The sequence below is a fragment of the Asterias rubens genome, chromosome 4, assembly GCF_902459465.1.
Source record: "Asterias rubens chromosome 4, eAstRub1.3, whole genome shotgun sequence".
In the NCBI taxonomy this organism is placed as follows: domain Eukaryota; kingdom Metazoa; phylum Echinodermata; class Asteroidea; order Forcipulatida; family Asteriidae; genus Asterias; species Asterias rubens.
In genome coordinates, this window is record NC_047065.1 from 10,201,129 (window position 1) to 10,228,174 (window position 27,046).

The 27,046-nt window shown below is 38.6% G+C and overlaps 1 protein-coding gene across 1 annotated transcript in view; it reads left to right on the top strand.

Annotated features, from left to right (window-relative positions):
• LOC117288916 (serine-rich adhesin for platelets-like) overlaps nucleotides 1–25,810 on the top strand; it is a 97,387-nt gene extending 71,577 nt beyond the window's left edge. Inside the window, exons 32-46 of the mRNA XM_033769789.1 lie at nucleotides 4,221–4,355; nucleotides 5,030–5,194; nucleotides 5,946–6,101; nucleotides 6,964–7,083; nucleotides 8,318–8,563; nucleotides 9,126–9,383; nucleotides 13,698–13,952; nucleotides 16,089–16,343; nucleotides 17,509–17,763; nucleotides 18,253–18,504; nucleotides 19,599–19,691; nucleotides 20,289–20,330; nucleotides 21,403–21,501; nucleotides 22,489–22,635; nucleotides 23,496–25,810. Coding sequence (XP_033625680.1) covers nucleotides 4,221–4,355; nucleotides 5,030–5,194; nucleotides 5,946–6,101; nucleotides 6,964–7,083; nucleotides 8,318–8,563; nucleotides 9,126–9,383; nucleotides 13,698–13,952; nucleotides 16,089–16,343; nucleotides 17,509–17,763; nucleotides 18,253–18,504; nucleotides 19,599–19,691; nucleotides 20,289–20,330; nucleotides 21,403–21,501; nucleotides 22,489–22,635; nucleotides 23,496–23,701 — 2,684 coding nt within the window. The 3' untranslated portion in view covers nucleotides 23,702–25,810. The remainder of the gene's footprint in view (nucleotides 1–4,220; nucleotides 4,356–5,029; nucleotides 5,195–5,945; nucleotides 6,102–6,963; nucleotides 7,084–8,317; nucleotides 8,564–9,125; nucleotides 9,384–13,697; nucleotides 13,953–16,088; nucleotides 16,344–17,508; nucleotides 17,764–18,252; nucleotides 18,505–19,598; nucleotides 19,692–20,288; nucleotides 20,331–21,402; nucleotides 21,502–22,488; nucleotides 22,636–23,495) is intronic.
• Nucleotides 25,811–27,046: the final 1,236 nt, after the last annotated feature.

Consider the following 27,046-nt stretch of genomic DNA (forward strand, 5'->3'; position numbering starts at 1 on the left):
TAAGTATTTGTATTATGCCCAGCCGGCGAAGCTAGCCAAAAGGGAATATAAGTATTTGTATTATGCCCAGCCGGCGAAGCTAGCCAAAGGGGAATATAAGTATTTGTATTATGCCCCGCCGGCGAAGCTAGCCAAAGGGGAATATAAGTATTTGTATTATGCCCCGCCGGCGAAGCTAGCCAAAGGGGAATAAAAGTATTAGTATTATGCCCCGCCGGCGAAGCTAGCCAAAGGGGAATATAAGTATTTGTGTTATGCCCCGCCGGCGAAGCTAGCCAAAGGGCAATATAAGTATTTGTATTATGCCCCGCCGGCGAAGCTAGCCAAAGGGGAATATAAGTATTTGTATTATGCCCCGCCGGCGAAGCTAGCCAAAGGGGAATATAAGTATTTGTATTATGCCCCGCCGGCGAAGCTAGCCAAAGGGGAATATAAGTATTTGTGTTATGCCCCGCCGGCGAAGCTAGCCAAAGGGCAATATAAGTATTTGTATTATGCCCCGCCGGCGAAGCTAGCCAAAGGGAATATAAGTATTTGTATTATGCCCCGCCGGCGAAGCTAGCCAAAGGGGAATAAAAGTATTTGTATTATGCCCCGCCGGCGAAGCTAGCCAAAGGGGAATATAAGTATTTGTATTATGCCCCGCCGGCGAAGCTAGCCAAAGGGGAATATAAGTATTTGTATTATGCCCCGCTGGCGAAGCTAGCCAAAGGGCAATATAAGTATTTGTATTATGCCCCGCCGGCGAAGCTAGCCAAAGGGGAATATAAGTATTTGTATTATGCCCCGCCGGCGAAGCTAGCCAAAGGGGAATATAAGTATTTGTATTATGCCCCGCCGGCGAAGCTAGCCAAAGGGAATATAAGTATTTGTATTATGCCCCGCCGGCGAAGCTAGCCAAAGGGGAATATAAGTATTAGTATTATGCCCCGCCGGCGAAGCTAGCCAAAGGGGAATATAAGTATTTGTATTATGCCCCGCCGGCGAAGCTAGCCAAAGGGGAATATAAGTATTTGTATTATGCCCCGCCGGCGAAGCTAGCCAAAGGGGAATAAAAGTATTAGTATTATGCCCCGCCGGCGAAGCTAGCCAAAGGGGAATATAAGTATTTGTATTATGCCCCGCCGGCGAAGCTAGCCAAAGGGAATATAAGTATTTGTATTATGCCCCGCCGGCGAAGCTAGCCAAAGGGGAATAAAAGTATTAGTATTATGCCCCGCCGGCGAAGCTAGCCAAAGGGAATATAAGTATTTGTATTATGCCCCGCCGGCGAAGCTAGCCAAAGGGGAATATAAGTATTAGTATTATGCCCCGCCGGCGAAGCTAGCCAAAGCGGAATATAAGTATTTGTATTATGCCCCGCCGGCGAAGCTAGCCAAAGGGGAATATAAGTATTTGTATTATGCCCCGCCGGCGAAGCTAGCCAAAGGGGAATAAAAGTATTAGTATTATGCCCCGCCGGCGAAGCTAGCCAAAGGGGAATATAAGTATTTGTATTATGCCCCGCCGGCGAAGCTAGCCAAAGGGAATATAAGTATTTGTATTATGCCCCGCCGGCGAAGCTAGCCAAAGGGGAATATAAGTATTAGTATTATGCCCCGCCGGCGAAGCTAGCCAAAGGGGAATATAAGTATTTGTATTATGCCCCGCCGGCGAAGCTAGCCAAAGGGGAATATAAGTATTTGTATTATGCCCCGCCGGCGAAGCTAGCCAAAGGGGAATATAAGTATTAGTATTATGCCCCGCCGGCGAAGCTAGCCAAAGGGGAATATAAGTATTTGTATTATGCCCCGCCGGCGAAGCTAGCCAAAGGGCAATATAAGTATTTGTATTATGCCCCGCCGGCGAAGCTAGCCAAAGGGGAATAAAAGTATTAGTATTATGCCCCGCCGGCGAAGCTAGCCAAAGGGGAATATAAGTATTTGTATTATGCCCCGCCGGCGAAGCTAGCTAAAGGGGAATATAAGTATTTGTATTATGCCCCGCCGGCGAAGCTAGCCAAAGGGGAATAAAAGTATTAGTATTATGCCCCGCCGGCGAAGCTAGCCAAAGGGCAATATAAGTATTAGTATTATGCCCCGCCGGCGAAGCTAGCCAAAGGGGAATAAAAGTATTAGTATTATGCCCCGCCGGCGAAGCTAGCCAAAGGGCAATATAAGTATTAGTATTATGCCCCGCCGGCGAAGCTAGCCAAAGGGGAATAAAAGTATTAGTATTATGCCCCGCCGGCGAAGCTAGCCAAAGGGCAATATAAGTATTTGTATTATGCCCCGCCGGCGGAGCTAGCCAAAGGGGAATATAAGTATTTGTGTTATGCCCCGCCGGCGTAGCTAGCCAAAGGGCAATATAAGTATTTGTATTATGCCCCGCCGGCGAAGCTAGCCAAAGGGGAATATAAGTATTTGTATTATGCCCCGCCGGCGAAGCTAGCCAAAGGGGAATATAAGTATTTGTATTATGCCCCGCCGGCGAAGCTAGCCAAAGGGGAATAAAAGTATTAGTATTATGCCCCGCCGGCGAAGCTAGCCAAAGGGGAATATAAGTATTTGTATTATGCCCCGCCGGCGAAGCTAGCCAAAGGGGAATAAAAGTATTAGTATTATGCCCCGCCGGCGAAGCTAGCCAAAGGGGAATATAAGTATTTGTATTATGCCCCGCCGGCGAAGCTAGCCAAAGGGGAATATAAGTATTTGTATTATGCCCCGCCGGCGAAGCTAGCCAAAGGGGAATATAAGTATTTGTATTATGCCCCGCCGGCGAAGCTAGCCAAAGGGAATATAAGTATTTGTATTATGCCCCGCCGGCGAAGCTAGCCAAAGGGGAATATAAGTATTTGTATTATGCCCCGCCGACGAAGCTAGCCAAAGGGCAATATAAGTATTTGTATTATGCCCCGCCGGCGAAGCTAGCCAAAGGGCAATATAAGTATTTGTATTATGCCCCGCCGGCGAAGCTAGCCAAAGGGGAATATAAGTATTTGTATTATTCCCCGCCGGCGAAGCTAGCCAAAGGGGAATAAAAGTATTAGTATTATGCCCCGCCGGCGAAGCTAGCCAAAGGGGAATATAAGTATTTGTATTATGCCCCGCCGGCGAAGCTAGCCAAAGGGCAATATAAGTATTAGTATTATGCCCCGCCGGCGAAGCTAGCCAAAGGGGAATATAAGTATTTGTATTATGCCCCGCCGGCGAAGCTAGCCAAAGGGGAATATAAGTATTTGTATTATGCCCCGCCGGCGAAGCTAGCCAAAGGGGAATATAAGTATTTGTATTATGCCCCGCCGGCGAAGCTAGCCAAAGGGGAATATAAGTATTTGTATTATGCCCCGCCGGCGAAGCTAGCCAAAGGGGAATATAAGTATTTGTGTTATGCCCCGCCGGCGAAGCTAGCCAAAGGGGAATATAAGTATTTGTGTTATGCCCCGCCGGCGAAGCTAGCCAAAGGGGAATATAAGTATTTGTATTATGCCCCGCCGGCGAAGCTAGCCAAAGGGGAATATAAGTATTTGTATTATGCCCCGCCGGCGAAGCTAGCCAAAGGGGAATAAAAGTATTTGTATTATGCCCCGCCGGCGAAGCTAGCCAAAGGGGAATATAAGTATTTGTATTATGCCCCGCCGGCGAAGCTAGCCAAAGGGGAATATAAGTATTAGTATTATGCCCCGCCGGCGAAGCTAGCCAAAGGGCAATATAGTGGTTGCCTTATCCTTTTGTGTGTATGTACATGCGTAATAATTGTCCGAGTGATAACTCCAGAAGGACTTATCATATCAGCCCCAAACTTGGTTTGTGGATTGGTCATGGGACCCACCAGAAGCCTATGGTTTTAAGACCCCCTCAGTTAAATTTTGGGCTAAAACAAAAGAAATATTGTCTAAGCAATAACTAGAATGGGACTTGGCGTAGCAACTCCTGACTTGGTGTGTGGATTGGTCATGGGATCCCCCAGATTCCTATTGTTTTTGAACCCTCCCCCAGGAAAAATGTCAAGGTGATTATTGCTAGAACAAAAGAAATGTCCGAGCAATAACTCAAATATTTGATTAATCTCAGCGGGGCATTTGTGTTTTTCAACACACCATTCTTGTTTGTTGTTGTTTTTTTGCAAGGGTCTAACAGGTGCATCAAATCCTAAACATTTATTATCCCGATCATGAAATCTCAACAGACGAGAGTCTTTGACACTGACTTATCTTTTTCTTTCCATATTTTATTCCATAGTTGTGGGAGTGAATCCAAATCCTTGCAACAGCTTCCCCTGTCAAAATGGTGCAAATTGTTTGACGATGGATGGAACTTACTACGTCTGTCTTTGTCAAGACAACAGCCTTGGAAGAAATTGCGAGGCTACACGAGGTAGTTACATGTAGTTACCTGTCTTCACGGGCTCTAATTTAAGACCAAGTCCTATAATGCGCTACTTGTTTCATTATTTATTTCAGGTACAGTAGCATTAGTGAGAGGTGTTTCTATTGGCAATTCTAAGGATGAAACAAGAGCATGCAAAGGAAATGTAGATCAGAATATTGATAAAACTCTGCAAAAATAAAGGCCACTTGCTCTGGTGAAACACAATGGTAAATCATTGCTCTTCAAGATTGTGCATGTTGAATCATGGATGTGTAAGCAACCATGCATCATTATCTTGATTTGATTTGTCATGGGACACAGATATCTTTCTGGTAAACCTTTTACCTGTTGTCGATTAGAGCAAAGTGATAAGACAGGATGCAATATACAGGCATGCAACTTCTCCTCGGCTGATTTCCTCTTTTTTTATATTTAACCATTTAAAATTTAAAAATACATGTACTATACAAAATCATTGACATTTTATAATTTTCTCTTTTTTGGTGAAGTTGCAGTTGCATGCCTGAATATAGGATATCAGTGACGGATTGTGTTTCCAAAGACCAAACAGCAAAAACTTTTGCTGAAGGAAAATCAGTCACATAGAACCAAATGCTTGTCTTTCTGCTTGATTGCTAAAGTATTTTGTATTCATTGGTTTTCTTGTGTTACACCCTCAGATTTGATTGGACAAATCAATGCATGTGCAACATTCCCCTGTAGAAATGGAGCAACATGCCTGAATAGCTACCACAGTAATAGCAATGTGGTCAGCGGAACCAGCCAGACCTACTCCTGTATCTGTGCTAATGGCTTCACCGGCACCAACTGTGCACAACGGAGTGGTAATAAGAGAGTGAATTCACATTATGAATCTTATTAAAAGGGAGATAATGTAACTACTATTTAACACAGACTGCCGTTTAATTAATAATGATGATACTAAGAATTGTGACTTCTTATAAAGCGCGCATTTCCTTCACTCAGTGATGCTCAAGACACTTTAACATACCAGATTCTCCTGCAAGGTATGTGGGACTATGTTTGACTCCTTTTACCATCTTATGGTTTACATAGTGCTGTGGCACAATATGCTACCAATCAAATCAGGAACACACCAGGGTGAACCCCTTCTCTTTTTCAATAAAGTGCACTGGATACTTTTAGGTGCGTTAAACTACTCACTGGACCAATGGCTTTACGTTCCATCCGAAGACAAATCATCATGAATAAGTGTCTTAGTGAAGAGCACAGGTGTCACAGCAAGGACTGGAACCCATACTCTGCTGATCACAAACACCAGAATTTGAATCAAACAAACCGCAGCTGAACTTAAAGCAGTTTGGTCCTAGCTAGGGTGCGGCCATCTTAAATTTCTCCCACTGATATCAATGTTAAATTAATTTGTTTCCCTCCAAGTGTTCTGTAACTTACATGTAGTAAGTAAGCATGTGACTAACCTTTAACACCTGGAAGTCAGGTTAATAGCAAGTAAGCAGTTTATACACCACAGACATTCTGTGGTTACTTGTTATTTCTGGACGCACAGCTTCAAATTTTAACTTGACGGTTTTACTTAATGCACTTTTTTTGCAGCTGAGTTTACACAACTTAACATCTGCCAGTTGGGTTCCAAGCCTGCTTGCACCAGAGGAGCAGGCTGCTTCAACTTATACCATAACTTTGATCAAGACATTGATTACTACTGTCAATGCCCCACAGGATGGACAGGTCACAACTGTGAAATGGAAGGTAAGTACCAACAATTCATATTGAAATCCCAGGACTATCGCAGGAATCACACATCTATAAGGTGCTACATAATTGGCTCTCAGAATTCATCACTGCAATAACCTATCTTTCTGAAAGTTTATATATATTTAGCGCCTAGAGTACATGTACTTTGTTTGATAGATGCGTGTGCTATATAAGACTTCAATATGATTATTATTATTATCTTGTTTTCAGAGTGTTTTTCTCACAGATTGTGTTTGTTTAATAACTTGTTTCAAGCCCACTGATAAATAAAATGTATACCAATTCTCAAAATAAATATTTCTTACCAAGGTGTTGTCAAAGTCACTGTAGTTTCATTTAGAGACCCTACCAATCTTTGCTTTTGTTATTTTGTATCTTTTGTTTGCTTCGTTGACTTATTTATGAATTCATAATATTTTTGTTCAGCGGTCTGTAATAGAATTTGAATTTACTCAAGATTATTTGACTCAAGCTTACTAGCCTCGCTGTGATTGGATGGTTGAACAGATGCATATTGGTTGTTTTTTTATGTACAAATCATCCACTGTTGGCTCTGGACGGTTGTCAAGAAGCATCCTAAGATTCTCAAGAGCTTCTTTACTTTAAGTGTCAGACAAAAAGACACCCAAATGTTGGGGAAGAAAACATTTTTTGAGTAACAAATTTACTTTCATGGATTAATTTGTCTTTTTTTTTCTTTCTCTCATACAATCAATAACACTGTTATTAGAAACCCCAAACAAGACTATGTATGAAAGCATGTAACATCTGTGTAGAGACATTTATTTTCGCATTGTTATTTTTTGCTTTTGTTAAGTACATATGTATGTTGTTGTTTTGTTTGTTTTAATTGCAGTACCTAACTCATGTTCCAGTTCACCATGTTTGAATGGTGGCACCTGCCAGGCAGCCGCTAACTCATTCTTCTGTAACTGCCAAACTGGATACTTTGGAAACACTTGTGAAAATTCTCAAGGTTTGTTATTAATTAGCACATGATATTCTCAAGGTTTGTTATTAATTAGCACATGATATTCTCAAGGTTTGTTATTAATTAGCACATGATATTCTCAAGGTTTGTTATTAATTAGCACATGATATTCTAATGGTCTTCAAATGTCTCACCCTTCTGCAAATTAGGGAATTTATAAGTTTTTGCTGAAACTTACTTTCTGCTTTGTTTAAGGGCTAGATTTGATCTTTTCTAATGATCCAATTACTATTTGTAGTAAACTTAAACATAAAACTTTGTGTAGACATTTGATGAAGTTATATGTGGGGACTAGCTGTGTCATAGGACCACAGGAGTTACTGCACAACATTCTTACTTAATAAGCCACTTCGGAGTTCCAGCTGCGCATGTCTGTTACTGCTGACAACGCATTTTGTCTATCTCCAATAACCTTTTGACAATACCAGCGGTGTTGTTACGGGAGATAGACAAAATCCGTTGTCAGCAGTAATAGACATGCGCCACTGACATTCCGAAGTGGCTTATAGTAAACATATTACCACTGCTTTTACACTGCAGTCCTACTGTATGCTATTTTTGTATAGCCGTTGGAATAACATCCAATGGAATTAGCCATTTTTCTGCTGAAACTTGCTACAGTGTCGATATACAGGGCATAGTGGAAGAGCCCCAAGCCATTAGCAATGTGGAAAGAAAGCACGCCAGTAACTAAGTTTACTATTTTGAAGTTTGTAGTGTGAATATGGACATGTTATCAAATAACCAACAAGAATCCATTAGATTTCCATTGATGACTTCAATGAAAATCATAATTCTCACAAAATGTTTGTGTAGTCTTCCTGAACTTTGGTGTATTTAAATTTGCAAAACATGAACAGATAGAAAGCTGTCCACCAAATATTTGTTGTTACATTCGTCTTTATGAACCAGGGTGTAATATATTCCATTGCGCATATGAAGAAGTCTTATTGATTCAAAATATTTACTCTGTTGTTGAAAAAAATGTTGAACTACATGTATAACTACATCAGAAAAGCATTTTTTCTAAGCAGGGCGCAAAGAGATGCAGTTTACTAGCATAAAATGCAGTAATGCACCACAAACTTTGATCATGGCATTGTCTGTAAGCATTTTTTCTAAGCAGGGCGCAAAGAGATGCAGTTTACTAGCATAAAATGCAGTAATGCACCACAAACTTTGATCATGGCATTGTCTGTAATATTTGTTTTATTGACAGTTGATAATCAAGCGCCAATTATTTCAAGTTGCCCATCTGCAATCAGTCGGACAGCCCAAGGCAGCGGTGGTGTGAATGTGTTCTGGAATGCACCCGTAGCCACGGATAACAGTGGATTCACCCAAATCAACTTCCAGTCTCATGTTCCAGGAACGTTTTTCTCCCCTGGCACCACTCTGGTTACATACGTCATCGAGGATAACTCACAAAACTACGCCATGTGTCAGTTCATTGTAACTGTATTATGTGAGTACTTGAAGATTGCAATGTTTTGAGTGGTACCCTGAAACTGCCCTGAAAGCTACATGTACACAGCACATAAACTTCTTAAGATCATCAAAGTTTTTGCTTAGCACAATGACTTTTTGATCATTGGGCCATGTTGTGTATATTAGTTGTGACTGGTACCTGAATGTTTTGATAAAGCCATCTCTCAATGTCTTTTATATTAATAATAATAGCTAACTCTTATGTAGCGCATTTCATAACTGAAAGAAATACCAACGCGCTTTACAAAAACAAAAACAAAAGGCAAACAAAATTAAGCAACCAATTAACAATAAATACACCAACAATAAGCAAACAAAAGGATTAAACTGAACAGTAGGCAATAGAAAACAAATGGGATTTGAGCAGAGTTTTAAATTGTTCTATGCTCTGTGGAGAGCGGATGTAGCCGGGAAGATTTTTTTGTTAACTGTATCCAGACTGATGCCTTGCTAACTTGTGCTTAATAAGTATAAATTTCGCAAGATGCTGATTTAAACAGAGAGAATTATACGTACCTTTGTGATCATTTTTGTTACAGCTATTTCAACAGACACCACAGCACCATTTATATCTGGCTGTCCATTTGGTCCAACTGTGAATGCTCCAACTGGATCGTCATCAGCCACAGTTACCTGGTCAGAGCCCACAGCTACTGATAATTCAGGCCAACAACCTACACTCTCTAGGACCCATACTCCTGGCTCTTCATTCACTGTGGGTTATACAGCTGTTGTCTACACATTCCGAGATGCAACTGGGAATCAAGCGTCATGTACATTCTTGGTCCATGTTATAGGTATGCAATCATTCCCTTGTATCACCTGGTTCAGTTTATAATTTAAGTCATTATCTTGGTAGCATTAATGGAACACTCTCCCTTAATACCACATCAAGAATGCTAACAATATTCACATTTTCAAGAAGTTCCTCAAATGTTTTCTGTTCCTTCAAGTGTATTGTAATTAATTTCATCCAACTGTCTTGAGCGCCTTTGAACAACTTTGGTTGATTTTGGCGCTATATAATTTCCCTCTGATTGATTGATTGTGATAGCTATTTTCACAAATTTTCAACCCCATCAAAGCCCCTTTACAATCGGGAAATATTAATAAATGCGAACCTTCCACAAGAGCAAATTTTTGTAATTTCCTTTGAAAACATGACTGAAACTGATTCTGAAATTTGAGAAATTGTTAAGAGATTTGCAATGTTTTTGTTGAATTGATGTTTCGTTTGTAATCTTTATACTGCAAGTTAAGAACTCTTTTAGGACTACGTACAAGTCTATGGTTTTACAACTAAGTAGTTAGGATAATACCCCTTACTTCATTGCCTTTTATTTTTTTTCATGACGTTTATGTCAATTATTTTGTTAAACTACAACACTTAACACTCCTAATTACTCATATCTTGTGATCCCCACAGATAAAGCTATGTTTTAAAATATAATCAACATCAACAGTAGGGAAGACCAGGGCCCAATTTCATAGAGCTGCTAAGCACAAAAATTTGCTTAGCATGAAATTGTTGCCTTGATTACCAAACAAATTTCCATATGGTTTTCAGGATAAGCAAACAATGGCTGAACACCAGTAATAAGCGATAAGCAAGAAATGGAAATTTGGTTGGTAATCCTTTTTTTTTCAAGGAAGAAATTTCATGCTAAGCAAATTTTCGTGCTTAGCAGCTCTGTGAAATTGGGCCCTGGTCTGGTTAATTAGACCACAGCAATAAGTGATCTTAGTAAAGGCATTGATGTTAAAGTTATTCCTCTAAAGTCACTGTTACTGTCACTAGTAAGAACACTTCTATTTCAGATCACCCTGTAACATAGGAGGTGTCAAAACGCTTGAGTTGAGTAATATATTTTTTTCAAGGAAGGCATGTGATTTTTCAGGCTGTTTCTTGACTTTGGGATTTTCTCAAAATCTCGTTGATCCTGCAAACTTTCTTGAAAGAAATAGTCCACATTTTGTCTCAACCTGTAGTGTTGTATTGTCCGTGATGCTCAGAATCTGTAAACCTCCTGAATTGTAACATCTTTGAGGGTCTGGGTCTAGGTAAAGGAGGAACAAAGGCCTGCAACCTATTATCAGTACTGTTTATATGTGGCAAATCAATTGCACCTGCAGATCAACTAAGCGGACTTCTGTTCCTGATCAATGTCAAGCCAGATTTTGTGCTATGAATGCACAATCTAATCGCAACAAAAAACCTGAATTTGTTGACTTTGTTGGATTTAGTAGCTATATTTGAAACCTGGTTTAAAGATGGGGATAATGTTGTAGTTAATGATATCACTCCTGCAGGATACGGACTCAAACAAGTGCCACGCTCTAAACTAAATCGTTGAGGAGGAGTTGATCTACTCTGTCAATGCAGTAAAAAGCAACTTCCTCAAATTTAATGAAGCCAAAACAGAGTTTATGGTTGTAGGATCAAAACAACATCGGTCTATAATAACAGACCCCACTCTAAGGATTGGTGAAGCCATCATTAGCCCATCTGGAAAGGTGAAAAATCTTGGTGTCATCATGGATTCAGAACTCAAAATGAATAATCACATCTCGGCTGTTTCGCAAGCAGTTTGTTTATCTCTTCGCAGCATTGGATTAATTCGCAAGTACATAAACACACAGACTGTGGAACTACTCATTCACTCCCTTGTCATGTCAAAGCTGGACATGTGCAACTCCCTCATGTACGGTGTAAACAAAACACAGCTCTTTCGAATGCAACGTCTGCAAAATATGGCTGCTAGACTGGTAACTTGGTCACCCAAGAGCTCACACATCACCCCTATCATAAAGCCACTGGTTACCAGTTGAGCAATGGATAGTTTCTAACTCAATCTCCTGGTCTTCAAATCATTGCTCAACATGGCGCCATCCTACATCTCAGATCTCATCACTCAATACGATCCTTCACGCAGTGAACTAAGATCAGCCGATCAACGTCTCCCTGTAGAACACATTGCAAAGAACACATGGAGAGCACGTTCTTTCTTGGTTATTGCGGGGAACGTGTGGAATAGTGTTCCTTACCACATCAGGACTACTAATACGACATCTTCTTTTAAAACTGCCCACAAAACTCACCTCTTTGAATTAAATGTTGACAGTGATTCTCAGCATACTTGTTTCTGTTCCTTTCTTTTGAACTGTTTATTTGTATCATGAGCGAGCGCCATCATTGTGGCGGATACCGGCACTATATAAGATTCTCATTATTTATTATTGTATAAGAGAATATGTCTTAACCATAAGACCACCAATCATGCCTTGTTATTCGAGGTCAGTTTGAATCTGTAGTAAGCATTGGGTACTAACAATTAAATAGATGTCTTAAATTTATCAGTGATTTTTAATAATAATAATAAATAATAATAATAATAATAATAATAATAAGACTTGTAATGCGCACATATCCACCCTGCTGGGTGTTCAAGGCGCAATAACCAAAAACAAAACAAAAACAAAACACAACCCAAAGAAAAACAGACACAACATCATCTAAAGTGATTTTGAATAGTGGAGCCTATGTGCCTTAAGCACAGTTCACACAAGAGCTTTTTGTCCAACATATTTTGCTATTTTTTTGCAACAATGTTTAAAAAGTTAAAATAACACTCATGTGAAAGCTATCACAGTTATGAAATAGCAAAAGATCCTGACTAAATATAATCGTGATCAAGACCTTCTGCAAAGAACGGCAACTGCCTTATGATTGGCCATGTGAAACAACTCATCAAGTAGTTGATCTTAACTGCATATCAATCATAGTTGCTAAGTGAAGTGTGATGTCACATTACGAATCACTATGGTAATTCTGACAATTTGTTTTGCAATGTATATTATAGCTTTGTGAAATCAGATTATGCTGTCGCAATATGCCTGCGCGGAACACATCGTTTGCCTCGGAATGTCATGTAAGATGTTTGCAGATTTGCCTGGGTGTCCCTTTCTTTCATGGCATTGTTCTGAAGTATATTTACCTTCCTTCCATATTTTGTAGTTACGAACCATTCCCACCATTGTCTCAGTCCCCCTGGTACCGATCAGCTCGATCGTACCATCGTAACTCAGAGTCACTTTTGGGGCCCTTTTCTGTTGTACTTTGGGTTAGGATTGAACTGTTAAAGGAACACGTTGCCTTGGATCAGTCAAGTTGGTCTTTGAAAAGCTGTTGTAACCGTTTGTTATAGAATGCATATGGGCAGAAAGATGTTGTAAAAGTAGAATACAATGATCCACACAAACATGCCTCGAACACGCTTGGTTTTCCTTTTACCTCGTCGACTAACACAGTCGGTCATTTATGGGAGTCAAATTTTTGTCTCCCATAAATGGCCGACCGTGTTAGTTCGCACAGTAATAGGAAAACCACGCACTTTCGAGGCAAACTTGTGTGGATTAGTGTATTCTACTTTTAAAACGTCTTTCCAACCATATGCATTTTATAAAAAATGGTTACAAACGCTTTTTATAGACCAACTTGTCTGATCCAAGGCAACGTGTTCCTTTAAGTGTGTTTGTAAAAATACTGGCAGAAAGATCCATGGTTAGTCAAAATTTATTTTAATAACTTTTAGGCAAAAAAACAAACAAAAAAACTACAGTTTCTAAATAGAACAGTGGCACGACACCACAGCCCAGGCTACATGTGGAACAACACAAGAAAATCACTCGTTGCCTATTGGGAGCTATCGCCAGCCAGTTAAAGAGTTTTGTGCGGCACACCAGTGAAGTAACACATAACCTGTAGCCAAGCGGATAGCAAGAGATATTGTTTTGATTTGTTGTGTGAAGCAACGTAGTGAAATAGCAAACGATCATGGCGCCAGACAGTTGGCGTCCGTAACCGAGGACGTTGGTTATCAGCACTCATGCGAAAGGGGCTTTAGTGCCCTAAAACACATTGAAGTTGAAACATTTTATTGCCAACAGTACAAGGACTGACTGACGACATGAACTTTAAAACAATTTTTTTTTCTGAGAAGGAAGAATTAAAAAAAAAATTAAATTAAAAATGTGTAAATTTAAGACACTTCATAATGAATGTGACGTAATCTTCAATTCCATGTCTAAATGTTGTTTTGTTTTATTGCCAGGGACAACATCAGATCAAGTAAATGTTGCTGGTTGCCCAATCCAAGGAATTACAGCCTCTGCAACCTCAGGAAGTACCAGCATTGTACAATGGACTGAACCTACAGCAACAGACAGCTTTGGACAAAGAGTTGTACCGACCAAGACTCATTCGCCTGGGCAGTCGTTTGTTATTGGTCAACCTACTCAAGTTACCTACACATTTGTAGCAATCTCTGGTGCCCAGGCTACCTGCTCCTTCACCGTTACTGTCACTAGTAAGAACATGTCTTTTTCAGATCATCTACAAACTTTGTAACAAAACAGGGGGCAAAACAATTTAATGTATTTTAGAACCATGGGCCATACTATGGTTGTTGTAAAATATTTAAGTGAATCTGTTGCAAATTAGAGTGGATATGCAACAAAACAAAAATCTGGAAAAGGTTTCTCCCCATAACAAGGTTTTTTCCTTGCATTGGTGCTGTGAGCACTATATACTTGGTACTGTTCAAAACCTGATGGGTAAATTTACACACAGGTTATTTAGATGAGATGTGAACCCGAGCACTTTGCACTGGAAATAGGTTGTCTTAACCAAAAGACCACCAATCATGCCTTGTTATTCGAGGTCAATTTGAATATGTAGTAAGCATTGGGTACTAACAATTAAATAGATGTCTTAAATTTATCAGTGATTTTTAATAATAATAAATAATAATAATAATAATAATAAGACTTGTAATGCGCACATATCCACCCTGCTGGGTGTTCAAGGCGCAATAACCAAAAACAAAACAAAAACAAAACACAACACAAAGAAAAACAGACACAACATCATCTAAAGTGATTTTGAATAGTGGAGCCTATGTGCCTTAAGCACAGTTCACACAAGAGCTTTTTGTCCAACATATTTTGCTATTTTTTTGCAACAATGTTTAAAAAGTTAAAATAACACTCATGTGAAAGCTATCACAGTTATGAAATAGCAAAAGATCCTGACTAAATATAATCGTGATCAAGACCTTCTGCAAAGAACGGCAACTGCCTTATGATTGGCCATGTGAAACTACTCATCAAGTAGTTGATCTTAACTGCATATCAATCATAGTTGCTAAGTGAAGTGTGATGTCACATTACGAATCACTATGGTAATTCTGACAATTTGTTTTGCAATGTATATTATAGCTTTGTGAAATCAGATTATGCTGTCGCAATATGCCTGCGCGGAACACATCGTTTGCCTCGGAATGTCATGTAAGATGTTTGCAGATTTGCCTGGGTGTCCCTTTCTTTCATGGCATTGTTCTGAAGTATATTTACCTTCCTTCCATATTTTGTAGTTACGAACCATTCCCACCATTGTCTCAGTCCCCCTGGTACCGATCAGCTCGATCGTACCATCGTAACTCAGAGTCACTTTTGGGGCCCTTTTCTGTTGTACTTTGGGTTAGGATTGAACTGTTAAAGGAACACGTTGCCTTGGATCAGTCAAGTTGGTCTTTGAAAAGCTGTTGTAACCGTTTGTTATAGAATGCATATGGGCAGAAAGATGTTGTAAAAGTAGAATACAATGATCCACACAAACATGCCTCGAACACGCTTGGTTTTCCTTTTACCTCGTCGACTAACACAGTCGGTCATTTATGGGAGTCAAATTTTTGTCTCCCATAAATGGCCGACCGTGTTAGTTCGCACAGTAATAGGAAAACCACGCACTTTCGAGGCAAACTTGTGTGGATTAGTGTATTCTACTTTTAAAACGTCTTTCCAACCATATGCATTTTATAAAAAATGGTTACAAACGCTTTTTATAGACCAACTTGTCTGATCCAAGGCAACGTGTTCCTTTAAGTGTGTTTGTAAAAATACTGGCAGAAAGATCCATGGTTAGTCAAAATTTATTTTAATAACTTTTAGGCAAAAAAACAAACAAAAAAACTACAGTTTCTAAATAGAACAGTGGCACGACACCACAGCCCAGGCTACATGTGGAACAACACAAGAAAATCACTCGTTGCCTATTGGGAGCTATCGGCACACCAGTGAAGTAACACATAACCTGTAGCCAAGCGGATAGCAAGAGATATTGTTTTGATTTGTTGTGTGAAGCAACGTAGTGAAATAGCAAACGATCATGGCGCCAGACAGTTGGCGTCCGTAACCGAGGACGTTGGTTATCAGCACTCATGCGAAAGGGGCTTTAGTGCCCTAAAACACATTGAAGTTGAAACATTTTATTGCCAACAGTACAAGGACTGACTGACGACATGAACTTTAAAACAATTTTTTTTTCTGAGAAGGAAGAATTTAAAAAAAAATTAAATTAAAAATGTGTAAATTTAAGACACTTCATAATGAATGTGACGTAATCTTCAATTCCATGTCTAAATGTTGTTTTGTTTTATTGCCAGGGACAACATCAGATCAAGTAAATGTTGCTGGTTGCCCAATCCAAGGAATTACAGCCTCTGCAACCTCAGGAAGTACCAGCATTGTACAATGGACTGAACCTACAGCAACAGACAGCTTTGGACAAAGAGTTGTACCGACCAAGACTCATTCGCCTGGGCAGTCGTTTGTTATTGGTCAACCTACTCAAGTTACCTACACATTTGTAGCAATCTCTGGTGCCCAGGCTACCTGCTCCTTCACCGTTACTGTCACTAGTAAGAACATGTCTTTTTCAGATCATCTACAAACTTTGTAACAAAACAGGGGGCAAAACAATTTAATGTATTTTAGAACCATGGGCCATACTATGGTTGTTGTAAAATATTTAAGTGAATCTGTTGCAAATTAGAGTGGATATGCAACAAAACAAAAATCTGGAAAAGGTTTCTCCCCATAACAAGGTTTTTTCCTTGCATTGGTGCTGTGAGCACTATATACTTGGTACTGTTCAAAACCTGATGGGTAAATTTACACACAGGTTATTTAGATGAGATGTGAACCCGAGCACTTTGCACTGGAAATAGGTTGTCTTAACCAAAAGACCACCAATCATGCCTTGTTATTAGAGATCAGTTTGAATATGTAGTTAGCATTGGGTACTTACAATTTAATTCATGTCTTAAATGTGTCAATAGTTTTCTGCGGTGCGTGGCCGAGTTAATCTTAGCATCAAACTCAAGCTCTGGTGTTTCTGTTCAGCAGAGTGTGGGTTTGAATCCCGGTCCTGTCCCTGAGCAAGACGCTTTACTATAATTGCTTCTCTCCACCCAGGGGTAAATAGGTACCTGTGGGGGCAGATATGGTTCTTGTGATTGGTTTAGCTTAGTGCGTTACATGTTTGGCGGCAGGCTGTACACTTCCCAGGGAGCTGAGATGGTTTAAGGAAAGACATGGCCCAGTGATCAGGGTAATAATGTGGAAGCGCTTTGAGACATGGTGTATAAAGCGCTATATAAAACCCAATATTATTATTATTAATATTTTTTTTCATTTCATCAACTAAAATTATTTGGAACGGTCAAAAGAAAATGTTATTGTACAGTGTTTAACAAATATTTCTTTGAGGCAAGTAGATTAATCTTTAAACAAGAGATGTATTTGTAGAATGTAAATGTCAAAATCAATCATCCTGTGATATATCTGTAGCTGAAATGCTGTCATGTTCAAATAAGTTGTCCCAAACACCTGAATCTTTTGCGTGATTTGCAAAATGGCAAGTAACACATATGAACAGGACTCAGATATTGGATATGGAACTCAGTCAACTTATATAAGCAGTTGCATTCTTGATAAAATTACAAACTATAATATTTATATCAATGATGGGAAATAAGATGAATGTTTACAAATGATACTTCATTACTTTGTTTTTCTTTACAGCTGGTGGTGGGGACACCATTAACCCAGTAATTAGGTGTCCAAATGCTGTGGTTGCATATGTAGCAGGAGGAGTGACTAGCACCAGGGTGACATGGCCTCCTGCTACTGCCACCGATAACTCTGGCCAACAACCTTCATTGACTAGCAATCCTGCTCTTAACTCAATATTTACACTGGGATTTTCTACCGTGATGTACACTGCCACTGACCAAAGTGGTAATAGGGCAACCTGTACATTCCCTGTCAATGTAATTGGTGAGTGTTTATTGGTTGATTGGGTGATTAACGGTAATATTAATACAAGTTTTTTTTTTTTTTTAGTCAGCAATGTAAACTCCTGTTCCCAAAATACACAGGTTTTGTAAACATTTATTGATCATTTCTTAACCATTGGGTGAAAAATGCAAAATTCCACAACAAAAATTGCTGTACGACTGTGTTAAAAAAATTGACAATAAGCTGTTGAATGTCTTCAACACATATTTACTCCCCTGAAATCCTGATAATCATTGACTAGATAATAATTCCTGAAATCCTCATTCAAATAAATGACACAGATTAGCGCCACTGCTCACATATGGAATGGCTGCCCTACGTTTGAACACCTTGCCACGCCCCTGCTCCATGGAACCATCAATTGTTTTATTTTTATAGTCTATAAAGAAAAACATTTGATGTGAGAGTGACAACTTGTTATTAATCTTTTTCAAGCTTATATTATTCTGTTTGTGCTTTATTTACTAGTTGATACACAGGCTCCAGTCGTGAGCAACTGTCCAACAAATACCATTACAAGTACCCTGCCTGTGGGTACCTCAGTTGTGACTGTTAGCTGGACGGAGCCCACTGCTAATGATAACAGTCAGCTACAAGTGCAGGTAGATCAGACAAACTCTCCTGGGCAATTCTTCCGCCAGGGATCCGAAGAAGTTGTCTACACATTCAGGGACAGTGTGAACAATGTTGCAGAGTGTAGATTCATGGTGGTAGTCACAGGTAAGGAAGGACTCATTAGAAGTAGCATTAATAACAGTTGACATTCATGATGCAACCATCACATATACTGACATTCAACTAAACAGAGGATGGAGATAACTAACAGTCTGGTACTCATATTTCAGTTCAAATATACGCCTCGGGAATTAGTTTATCAACTTCCAATACTGAGGGGAGAAAAGTCATCCGAAATAAACCATGTTATATTTGTTTTACTATACTTCATACATATTCAGTTACCAGAACATGATTTGGAGCCAGGGAAAATGATGACTGTAAAACAAAGTGAACATGATAAGTTTGTTCATGTTTTGGATGTCACTAGAGCGATGATAAGTTTGTTCATGTTTTGGATGTCACTAGAGCGATGTTCGTGCGTGTGTACAATAGTGCTACGATCGTAAAGCGCATGTCAAGGAGAATAGCGCCCGGGCTGACCAGTCGCACATGGTTAATGCGCATGACAAGTAGAATAGCTCCCGGGCTGCCCGGGCGCTATTTTACTTGTCATGCGCATCAGCCATGTGCGTGATTACTCGCAGGCGCGCTTGGTTAATACCAAAAATAGTCTTTGGGGTAGCGCACGGCAAACCGATGCACTATCACACTGCAAACTGTTGCACTATCACACGGCCTTCGTCTAGTAAAACTAAGACATATTATTATGTGACTCGCACTAAACCAATGAAAAGGCAGAATATTGGTAAGGGGTGTTATAAAGTAAAACATTGTGAGAAACGGCTCCCTCTGAAGTAACGTACTTTTTGAGAAAGAATTAATTTTCCGAGATGAAATCAAGCATCTGAAAGCAAACAACTTCGTGGGACAAGGTGTTTATTAATTTCATTATTATCTCGCAACTTTGACGACCAATTTAGCTCAAATTTTCACAGGTTTGTTATTTTTTACAATTACCAAAGGTGTCCACCCTCTTTAATTGACATATTGTACAAAGTACAATAAAATAGTCTCTTGAAATTGTATGTTATATGGAGTTGAGATGTGTAGATCAGAATTAACATTGGTTTATTTACCATGGAATGATTTATTTTAACAAGTTATAAAATTGGTATCCATTTTATTTGTGTTTTTAGCATCAGGTGGCACTGGAAATGCGTGTGACAGCAATCCATGCGCACCTAACCAGAACTGCTTCTTTTCTTCTAATGCGTTTATTTGTCGGGATGGTAAGCAAATACAGTTTTGATACAAGTTTTAAATAACTAAATGATTAGGAAAAGTGCTGATTTTGTATCTTAACTGTGCTCTGAAAGGCTGTGTACCAAATTAATAAATCTTGAACATTTTGAACTGTTACTCGTCCCTTTGACTAACATTGATTACTGTAACATCAATTAATAATTAATATTGAGTAATATTAATTAAGACAACAACTTGATTGACAGTTTTTAATCTGATCTCTTTTTCAAATAAACTAGGAACTGGTACCAATTTTTTAGAGAATCGTTTTCTTATATAAAGATCCATATTCAAGAACACATATTCCGAAACACGCTGTGCCGGTTCTGAATTGTAGAGTCAATAGCGATAAACAGATTTCCCCCAAAATGGCCTCTGAGAAATGTGCTTACTTAATCAATTGTTTTATCACATTCTAATGCTTTATAAGAATGCACCTTAATTTAGCCTATTTTCAGGCACAAAGTAAAGGGAAACATAATCCTTGGCATACTTTTATACTCACTTATTCTTGGAGTCCAAAATTAATTGCCATATTTGTTCATTTCATCAAGTAATGAAGAACTGTTTGTTATTCTCTGTAGCTCGAAGACGGAGAAGCGCTGATGTAGAAGATGGCAATGAGTGTAAGTAGTCAGACTGTTGATCAGTAAAAGTTTGAGATTTTTGCAAAATTTGTGAACTTGTATCGCTGGAAGTTGAAATGCATGAATGAATTCAACAAACTTGGGCCAAAACTAGGTGGGGTTTATTTGAAGATTTGGGACTGGAGCATTGGAGAATGTTGTTGTTTTAGTGTTTAGGTTAGGCTTATCCAAAAATGTTAAAATCTTGCAGCCATTGGGCACTATTATATTTAAATTCACAGAAGAAAAACACCCACAAAATTATTTCACGAATAAAAGATGAAAGTCTCATCACAAAGGCTTTTTAAAAAAAAACAGATTGAAGGGGGAATTGTTTAAAATATCAATTGAAAAAAGGACCTTGAATCTTTGAGGTTGATGGCAGTTAGTATACTTCAGGTTTTCAGCAAATTTCAGACAATGTTTCAACTCTCTATCCGATAATCTTTCAAGTTAACATACTTGGAGTTTTTCATTGTTCTATGGGTTGATGTTATAATTAAGAATTACTGAAGGCAAGTTCATATTCAGAATACCAAATTGGCTGTGCTCAACTGCTGTATAATCTGTTGAAGCTTTGTGACTATGGTTACCTGGTTAAAGTCAAGCTTTGTGGTTTAGGCTAGTTCTATGGTTGCAGTCGTTTGCTCTCATCCTAACCAGCCAAGTTTGAGCGATTACGACCTGCTAGAACAGTGGTTAGATTGCTTAGATGAAGGAATGTTCATTTTGGTTTTACCCATATACATGTACACCGATATGTGTTAGCACTATTTACTCAGTACTTTCCAGGGCTCTGTGGAAAAAATCACAGGCATTTTACTCGTTTGGGATTTGAACCCACGACCTTTGCAATTCTAGAGCATGTCTTACCTACTAGACCACCAAGAATGCTCAGTAGCTAGAGGCAATTCAAATCCTACGTTTTTTTTAGCAGTGAGTACTGCAACAAAATTATAGATGTTAAATTTGCACCGAGGATAAAGAATATTAATTTTGGGTTTACCTATATTTACTGATGTGTGTAAGTGCTGTATACTCAGTAATGAGAGATTTGATGTTTCATTTACAGTTTGTCCATGTGAGAATGGAGGGGAATGTATTCATGTTGATTTACCAGCTACTACTTGTACTTGCCTACCTGGATTCACAGGAATCCTCTGTGAACAAGGTAATGCACAATTTATCAAACCCTGATTTGTTAAATTTTTTCCTTTGATTAAGCCCGGTTCATACTTCCTGCGAATGCAAAGGCGAAGCGAATTTGACATGAGTTTGACGTCACAGCCCTCCTTTCGCAGCGATATTCGCAAGTGAGTTGAGCAGAGTTGAACTGCTGTGAATTATTCGTTGCGAAATTGTGACGTCGACATTCGTATTGAATTTGCATTCGCAGGAAGTATGAACCTGGCTTCAAAAGTTTCATCACAATCTCCCTACTCCTAGATTTTGTTTTCTGGATAAAAGTGGTTTTAGTTACAGTGAGATAGGGAAGTAGGTCATGGTTCAAGTATATTTTCCCTACACACACCCCAAAAAGATATTTAACAAAAATTCTAAACTTGAGGTCTCAAAATGAAATTCGTGGAAAATTGCTTCTTTCTCAAAAACTACTCCATTTCAGAGGGAGCCGTTTCTCACAATGTTTTATACTACCAACCTCTCCCCATTACTCGTTACCAAGTAAGGTTTTATGCTAATAATTATTTTGAGTAATTACAAACAGTGTCCATTGTCTTTAAGGACATCCTATAGTTCAACGCATGATGACAAGGTGATCCAGTTGTAGTCGCTAATTTTTTGCACAGCTAGATCTCTTTAAAGCATGTACATGTGTACTATTGTTTTGTAAACTAAATCGAACTGAGGATGTCTTTGATTTTTTTCAAAACTCCAATTCCTCAGTGCATATCCAGAAACACGCTCATACAAACCTATCCCGTATAACCCTTTGAAGAACTACAATTAAGATGTAACCAATAGTTACCTAAATAAAGCCTTAATGCATATAACAGAGAAATGTCTCTTCAGAATAGAACTTAAAATAGGAATACCAACTGAGGTTTGCACTATTAAGAAGTATTTTTAATTAACCCAATGGAAAATTGACCAGTGTATGTAGAAGCTTAAACTTAATATTTTGTGATTTGTTACGTAGTCTTGGTAGCCATGAATGACGTTTGTAGTCCCAACCCATGTCTTAACAATGGTACCTGCATTGAGACGATTGTAGGCCACAATCACATGCAAACAGAGCACATGTGCTTGTGTGCCCACGGATGGGATGGACCTAATTGTTTCCACGGTAAGTACACAAATATTATAACCAAAACTTCTCATTGAGATGCTATTCTCAGATGTTTCTGCACCAGACAAAATGTTCATTGAGCAGACATTTATCCAGAGTTGTTGCCCTTTAGATGGGACATAAAGCTGTTGGTCCAGTGTGTTCTGTAATGCATGAATAAGAACCCAGTGCACTATGATAAAAAGAAGGGATTTGCCTTAGTGTTTTTGTTTTAGTTAGTTGCAGATTGCACTTGTCTCTTTGTAACATTTTTAAGGTGCTATACAAACGGGTCTCATAGTTCACAAGTTTGGCATACCTGTCGCTAAATAGGACTTTGAAAAGTCATGTAGATAAAGCGCTATAGAATGCGAGTGTTATTCTTTTTATCAATTCTTCTAAACTATTAGAGGATTTAGTGACACTCAAATCAAGTTTTGGATAAACTTGTTTTGCATGTTTCTACATGTAGGAAAGCTTCAAACAGACACTGTTCAGATAATTGGTACCAACATTTATTCATTGAAATGTGCTTGTTCTTAATCTGTTTGTTTGTAACAAAGATAAATATTATATTGTTTAAGATGGAACTGTTATCAATCACCATGCTGTAAGCCTGTCAGTAATTGGATTGTGTTACATTCAGCAGGGTGTCTGTAATATACATCTGCAGTGGTGGCTCTACCCAGGGGGAAACATTCCCTGGCCCCACCACCCCACAAATAAAACAACCAAACACTCAGATAAAGTTGTTGAGAAATACATTGTATTTATTTTGCAGATTGTCTTCTTTTGTTTTGTAATAGATTTTGCAAATATAAGAGTCTGTGTTTGGTTTTGATTAATTGGATATTATTTTGTTTGTCCTTTATGTTTAGCCGTTGATGAGGATTTACTGTCCACTACCAGTGAGATTGATTTGATGTACAATCAAGGTCTCCAGAGAACAGAGTGGTTCATGGGAGCATTGACTGCACTGGTGGTTGTGTTGTTTCTGGTGTTTGCTATCACCATATGCTACCTAGCCAAGCGTCAAACCCCTCAAGATAAGAAACTAGACGATGAAGTAGCCATCATTCGATAGGGATCCGTCGTACTGGTGCAATTGGACCATTATGACCAATTTTTATTTGAAGACAGTATAGCTACTTCAGCATACGGCCACATAGAATTCATGCATTTAGTTTGTTCTAATAAAGCACCATGTATAGCATTGGTTATTTTTAAAGACCATTATCCGCTGCACTATATGTGACCTATACATGAAATAACAAACCTGTGAGAGTTTAAGCTGTCATCAGAGTCATGGGAAAAAAACAGTGAAAACCCCAAACGTTTTCATTGTCCGTTTTCAAACATCAGGTTTTGGCAAATGGCAATTAAGAGCAATTATTTTACTTTTTTCCTAAAAACTAAAACATTTTGAGCAAAACTATTTCTAGGAATGGTTCCCACTTTGACCTATTACTTTGTGACCATTTAAGTCATGTCCAAATCTGTGAACATTTATATTTTCAGTCTAACCCATGTTGTCAAACCCTTTAAGTCAATCTAGAATTAAAAATTTTGTAGTCTACATTAAGTTTACGTAAAGCAATGCTTTTTTCAAAACAACTGCAACTATTGGTGTCATAATTGTAGTCAAAATGCTTTGCTACAATGTACTTGAGCCACACTGAGGATCTAGGATATCATTGTCTAGACCTGATTGAATAAATACAACAAAAATATGGCAGCTTAGCCCCTGTACTTAAACCTCTAGTTAACGCAAATATTTTTAAGAGAGCTATAAAGATTGTTATTGTAAATCAGTATGCAAAACATGGAAATCCTATGAACATTAGTTTGTATTTACTCCATGTGTTTAAGCAAGATGCCAGCTCTACTTAGTCCATGCTGAAATTATTCCCTGACAAGGACCACTCAACGATGAAGCCCTGTTGGAAATGTTTGTAAAACAACTGAATCAATTATTATACCCGAAGGGAAACATACAAATATTATGTGAGGATTTTAAAGGAGGTTGTCAAACCACAACTTTATTTGCATCACTGATGTAGTAAACAATCAAGTTTAGTTTCACCCGTGTTTAGTAACAAACAAAGTCTGTTTTTACTGACCGCCCCCCCCCTCCCCCACCAGAAGAAAAACACAAATTAAAAACGGTTAATTGTAATACGATTTGATCTACTCAGCTGCTACATTTTACAGAGATTTTTCCACCACCAAAAAAGAACAAAACCATCAGTCTTTTCATTGGCAGATATTGAGAAAGCCCAACAAAAATAAACAAATAGCAATTCAAATTTTAACAGTAACTTAGTGCAAGAAATGAAAGGTTTTATCGTTATATTTGTTCGCCAATTTTACTTGGAGAAACTAATGATGAATCAGGTTGTATTTTATCAACCATTGTGAGGGGCTTTGGTATCTTGGCGATAGAGTACCAGTACAGCAGGGTTGCTTGGAGGACAGTTCCACAGTTCACAGTCTGCTCACACAAGTTTGCTGCCACCTAGCGGCAGACCTTTATTGAGTCCCAAAGACTGACTTATATCGATGTCAAGTCAAGTATTTTATATCAATGTTAATCGAGTCTAGCCTTGGTCACCAAATTCTGGCTCCCAACCACATATCCCAAATACTCTCCCATTAGATCCCCTTTCGTTGTCTCTTTTTGTTCTTCTCATTTACCAGTGTTTGAATATAATCATCAATGTATATGCCTATCTCTCCTGAAAAGCTAGGATAAAAATTTGTGAGCGATCGCGGGTCATCGGCTTTTTAATTGATAATGACTGAAATGTATCCCTCATTCAAACAGATTGATTAAATAAACAACGAGGTTTTGAATTTGTTTTGTCTATAAAGCAATGATAGGAATACTCAAGCGTTTTAGATTTTGTGGGAGCAGGACGTCCATCGGCATATTGCCAAGCAAGTATTACCATCTAAGCAAGAATTAGCGAATCAACGACATATATGCAGATTGCGGGTAATCAGTCTTTGCTTAGCGCAGCTTTAATAATTAATTGTTTTGTTATAAGCGTATTGTTTAAGTCATTGTTTGTAATTTAGAAAATTTTACATTAGCTCATGTTTAGCTATGTTACTCATTCTGTTATTTTGAACGACAATTTTGTCTATTTTGATAATTATGTATTTTACAATAAAATAGCATTTTTGTATTTGGTGACATATAGTTATGAATTTTTATACTAGTATTTTTTTATTTTTTGAATAAAACGGCTTTTCTACCTACTTAATCGGAAGTCTATACCATTTATTAAAGGCCACCACCAGTCAGTTAGTTTCACTGGCTGAGCATCTACATTTGTCAATAACGGATCTTCAGCGATGATTGAGGCTTTGCCCTTTGGAGGGAATCACTAAGATTCTGTATCTCTAGGAATTCACTGAGCCTACTTGCGAAAACCCTCCTTCCATGGACCCATACAATGTAATGACTTTAAATACAATGGACACTATTGGTAAATGTCAAAAAAACATGCTTGCAATTGGGCGACACGTTTGTAATGTGTTTGTTTATCATTTAAATGTAATTTTGATATTAATCTTTTACACTTCTGTAACTTTTTTTTTTAATTAGGCCTCAACCTCAAGGTTTTGCAAAATGCAAAACTAGAAACACTACGGTGCTACTGACGGCTTGCGTCAAAAACACGAAACTTTGAAGTCACGGTGTGATGCTTTTTTTTATCAAGCAACAAAGTGGCATAGTTTTTGAAACTTTGCATGGAAATATAATTTGCAAAGGTTTGCGGAAAAAAGTTGGGGTCTGAAAAACTCGTTGCAACGGTTCCAAGTAACTTTAACTTACAAACACCGATTAGTGTCCAAATTAAAAATGATCAAATGCGCCTTCGGTAAAGCCCGGTTCATACTTCCTGCGAATGCGAATGCGAAGCGAATGTTGACAACGAGCGAATGTTGGCAAAAATCGCAACGAATATTCGCAGGAGTTCAGCTCTGTTCAACTCACTTGCGAATATCGCTGCGAAAGGTTGCCCTGACGTCAAATTTACGTTAAATTCGCTTCGCATTCGCATTCGCAGGAAGTAGAACCGGGCTTAAGACGAGTTAAGGTTCTAAAAAAAATGCAAACCAAAGAACCACAAACGGTAGCACACAGCCGTGAACATTTTGGTTTATTTTATTTATTTTTAAACACACCCTCATGTAAGAAGTAACAAATTTAAAACGGCCCAGCCAGAAACTTGCAAGCATTATTAAACTGGTTAAACTTTAGTTAACTCGGAAGAAGTTTCCGGGAAAAAATCCTACAAAACCTACTGCGCAAGTTCTCTTATGCTACTCTTACACCGGGAGAATATACATTACGAACGTTGCAAACGCTTACGCACGTTTTACCAACAAGTACCAATGCTTACGAAAATCACGCCGAATT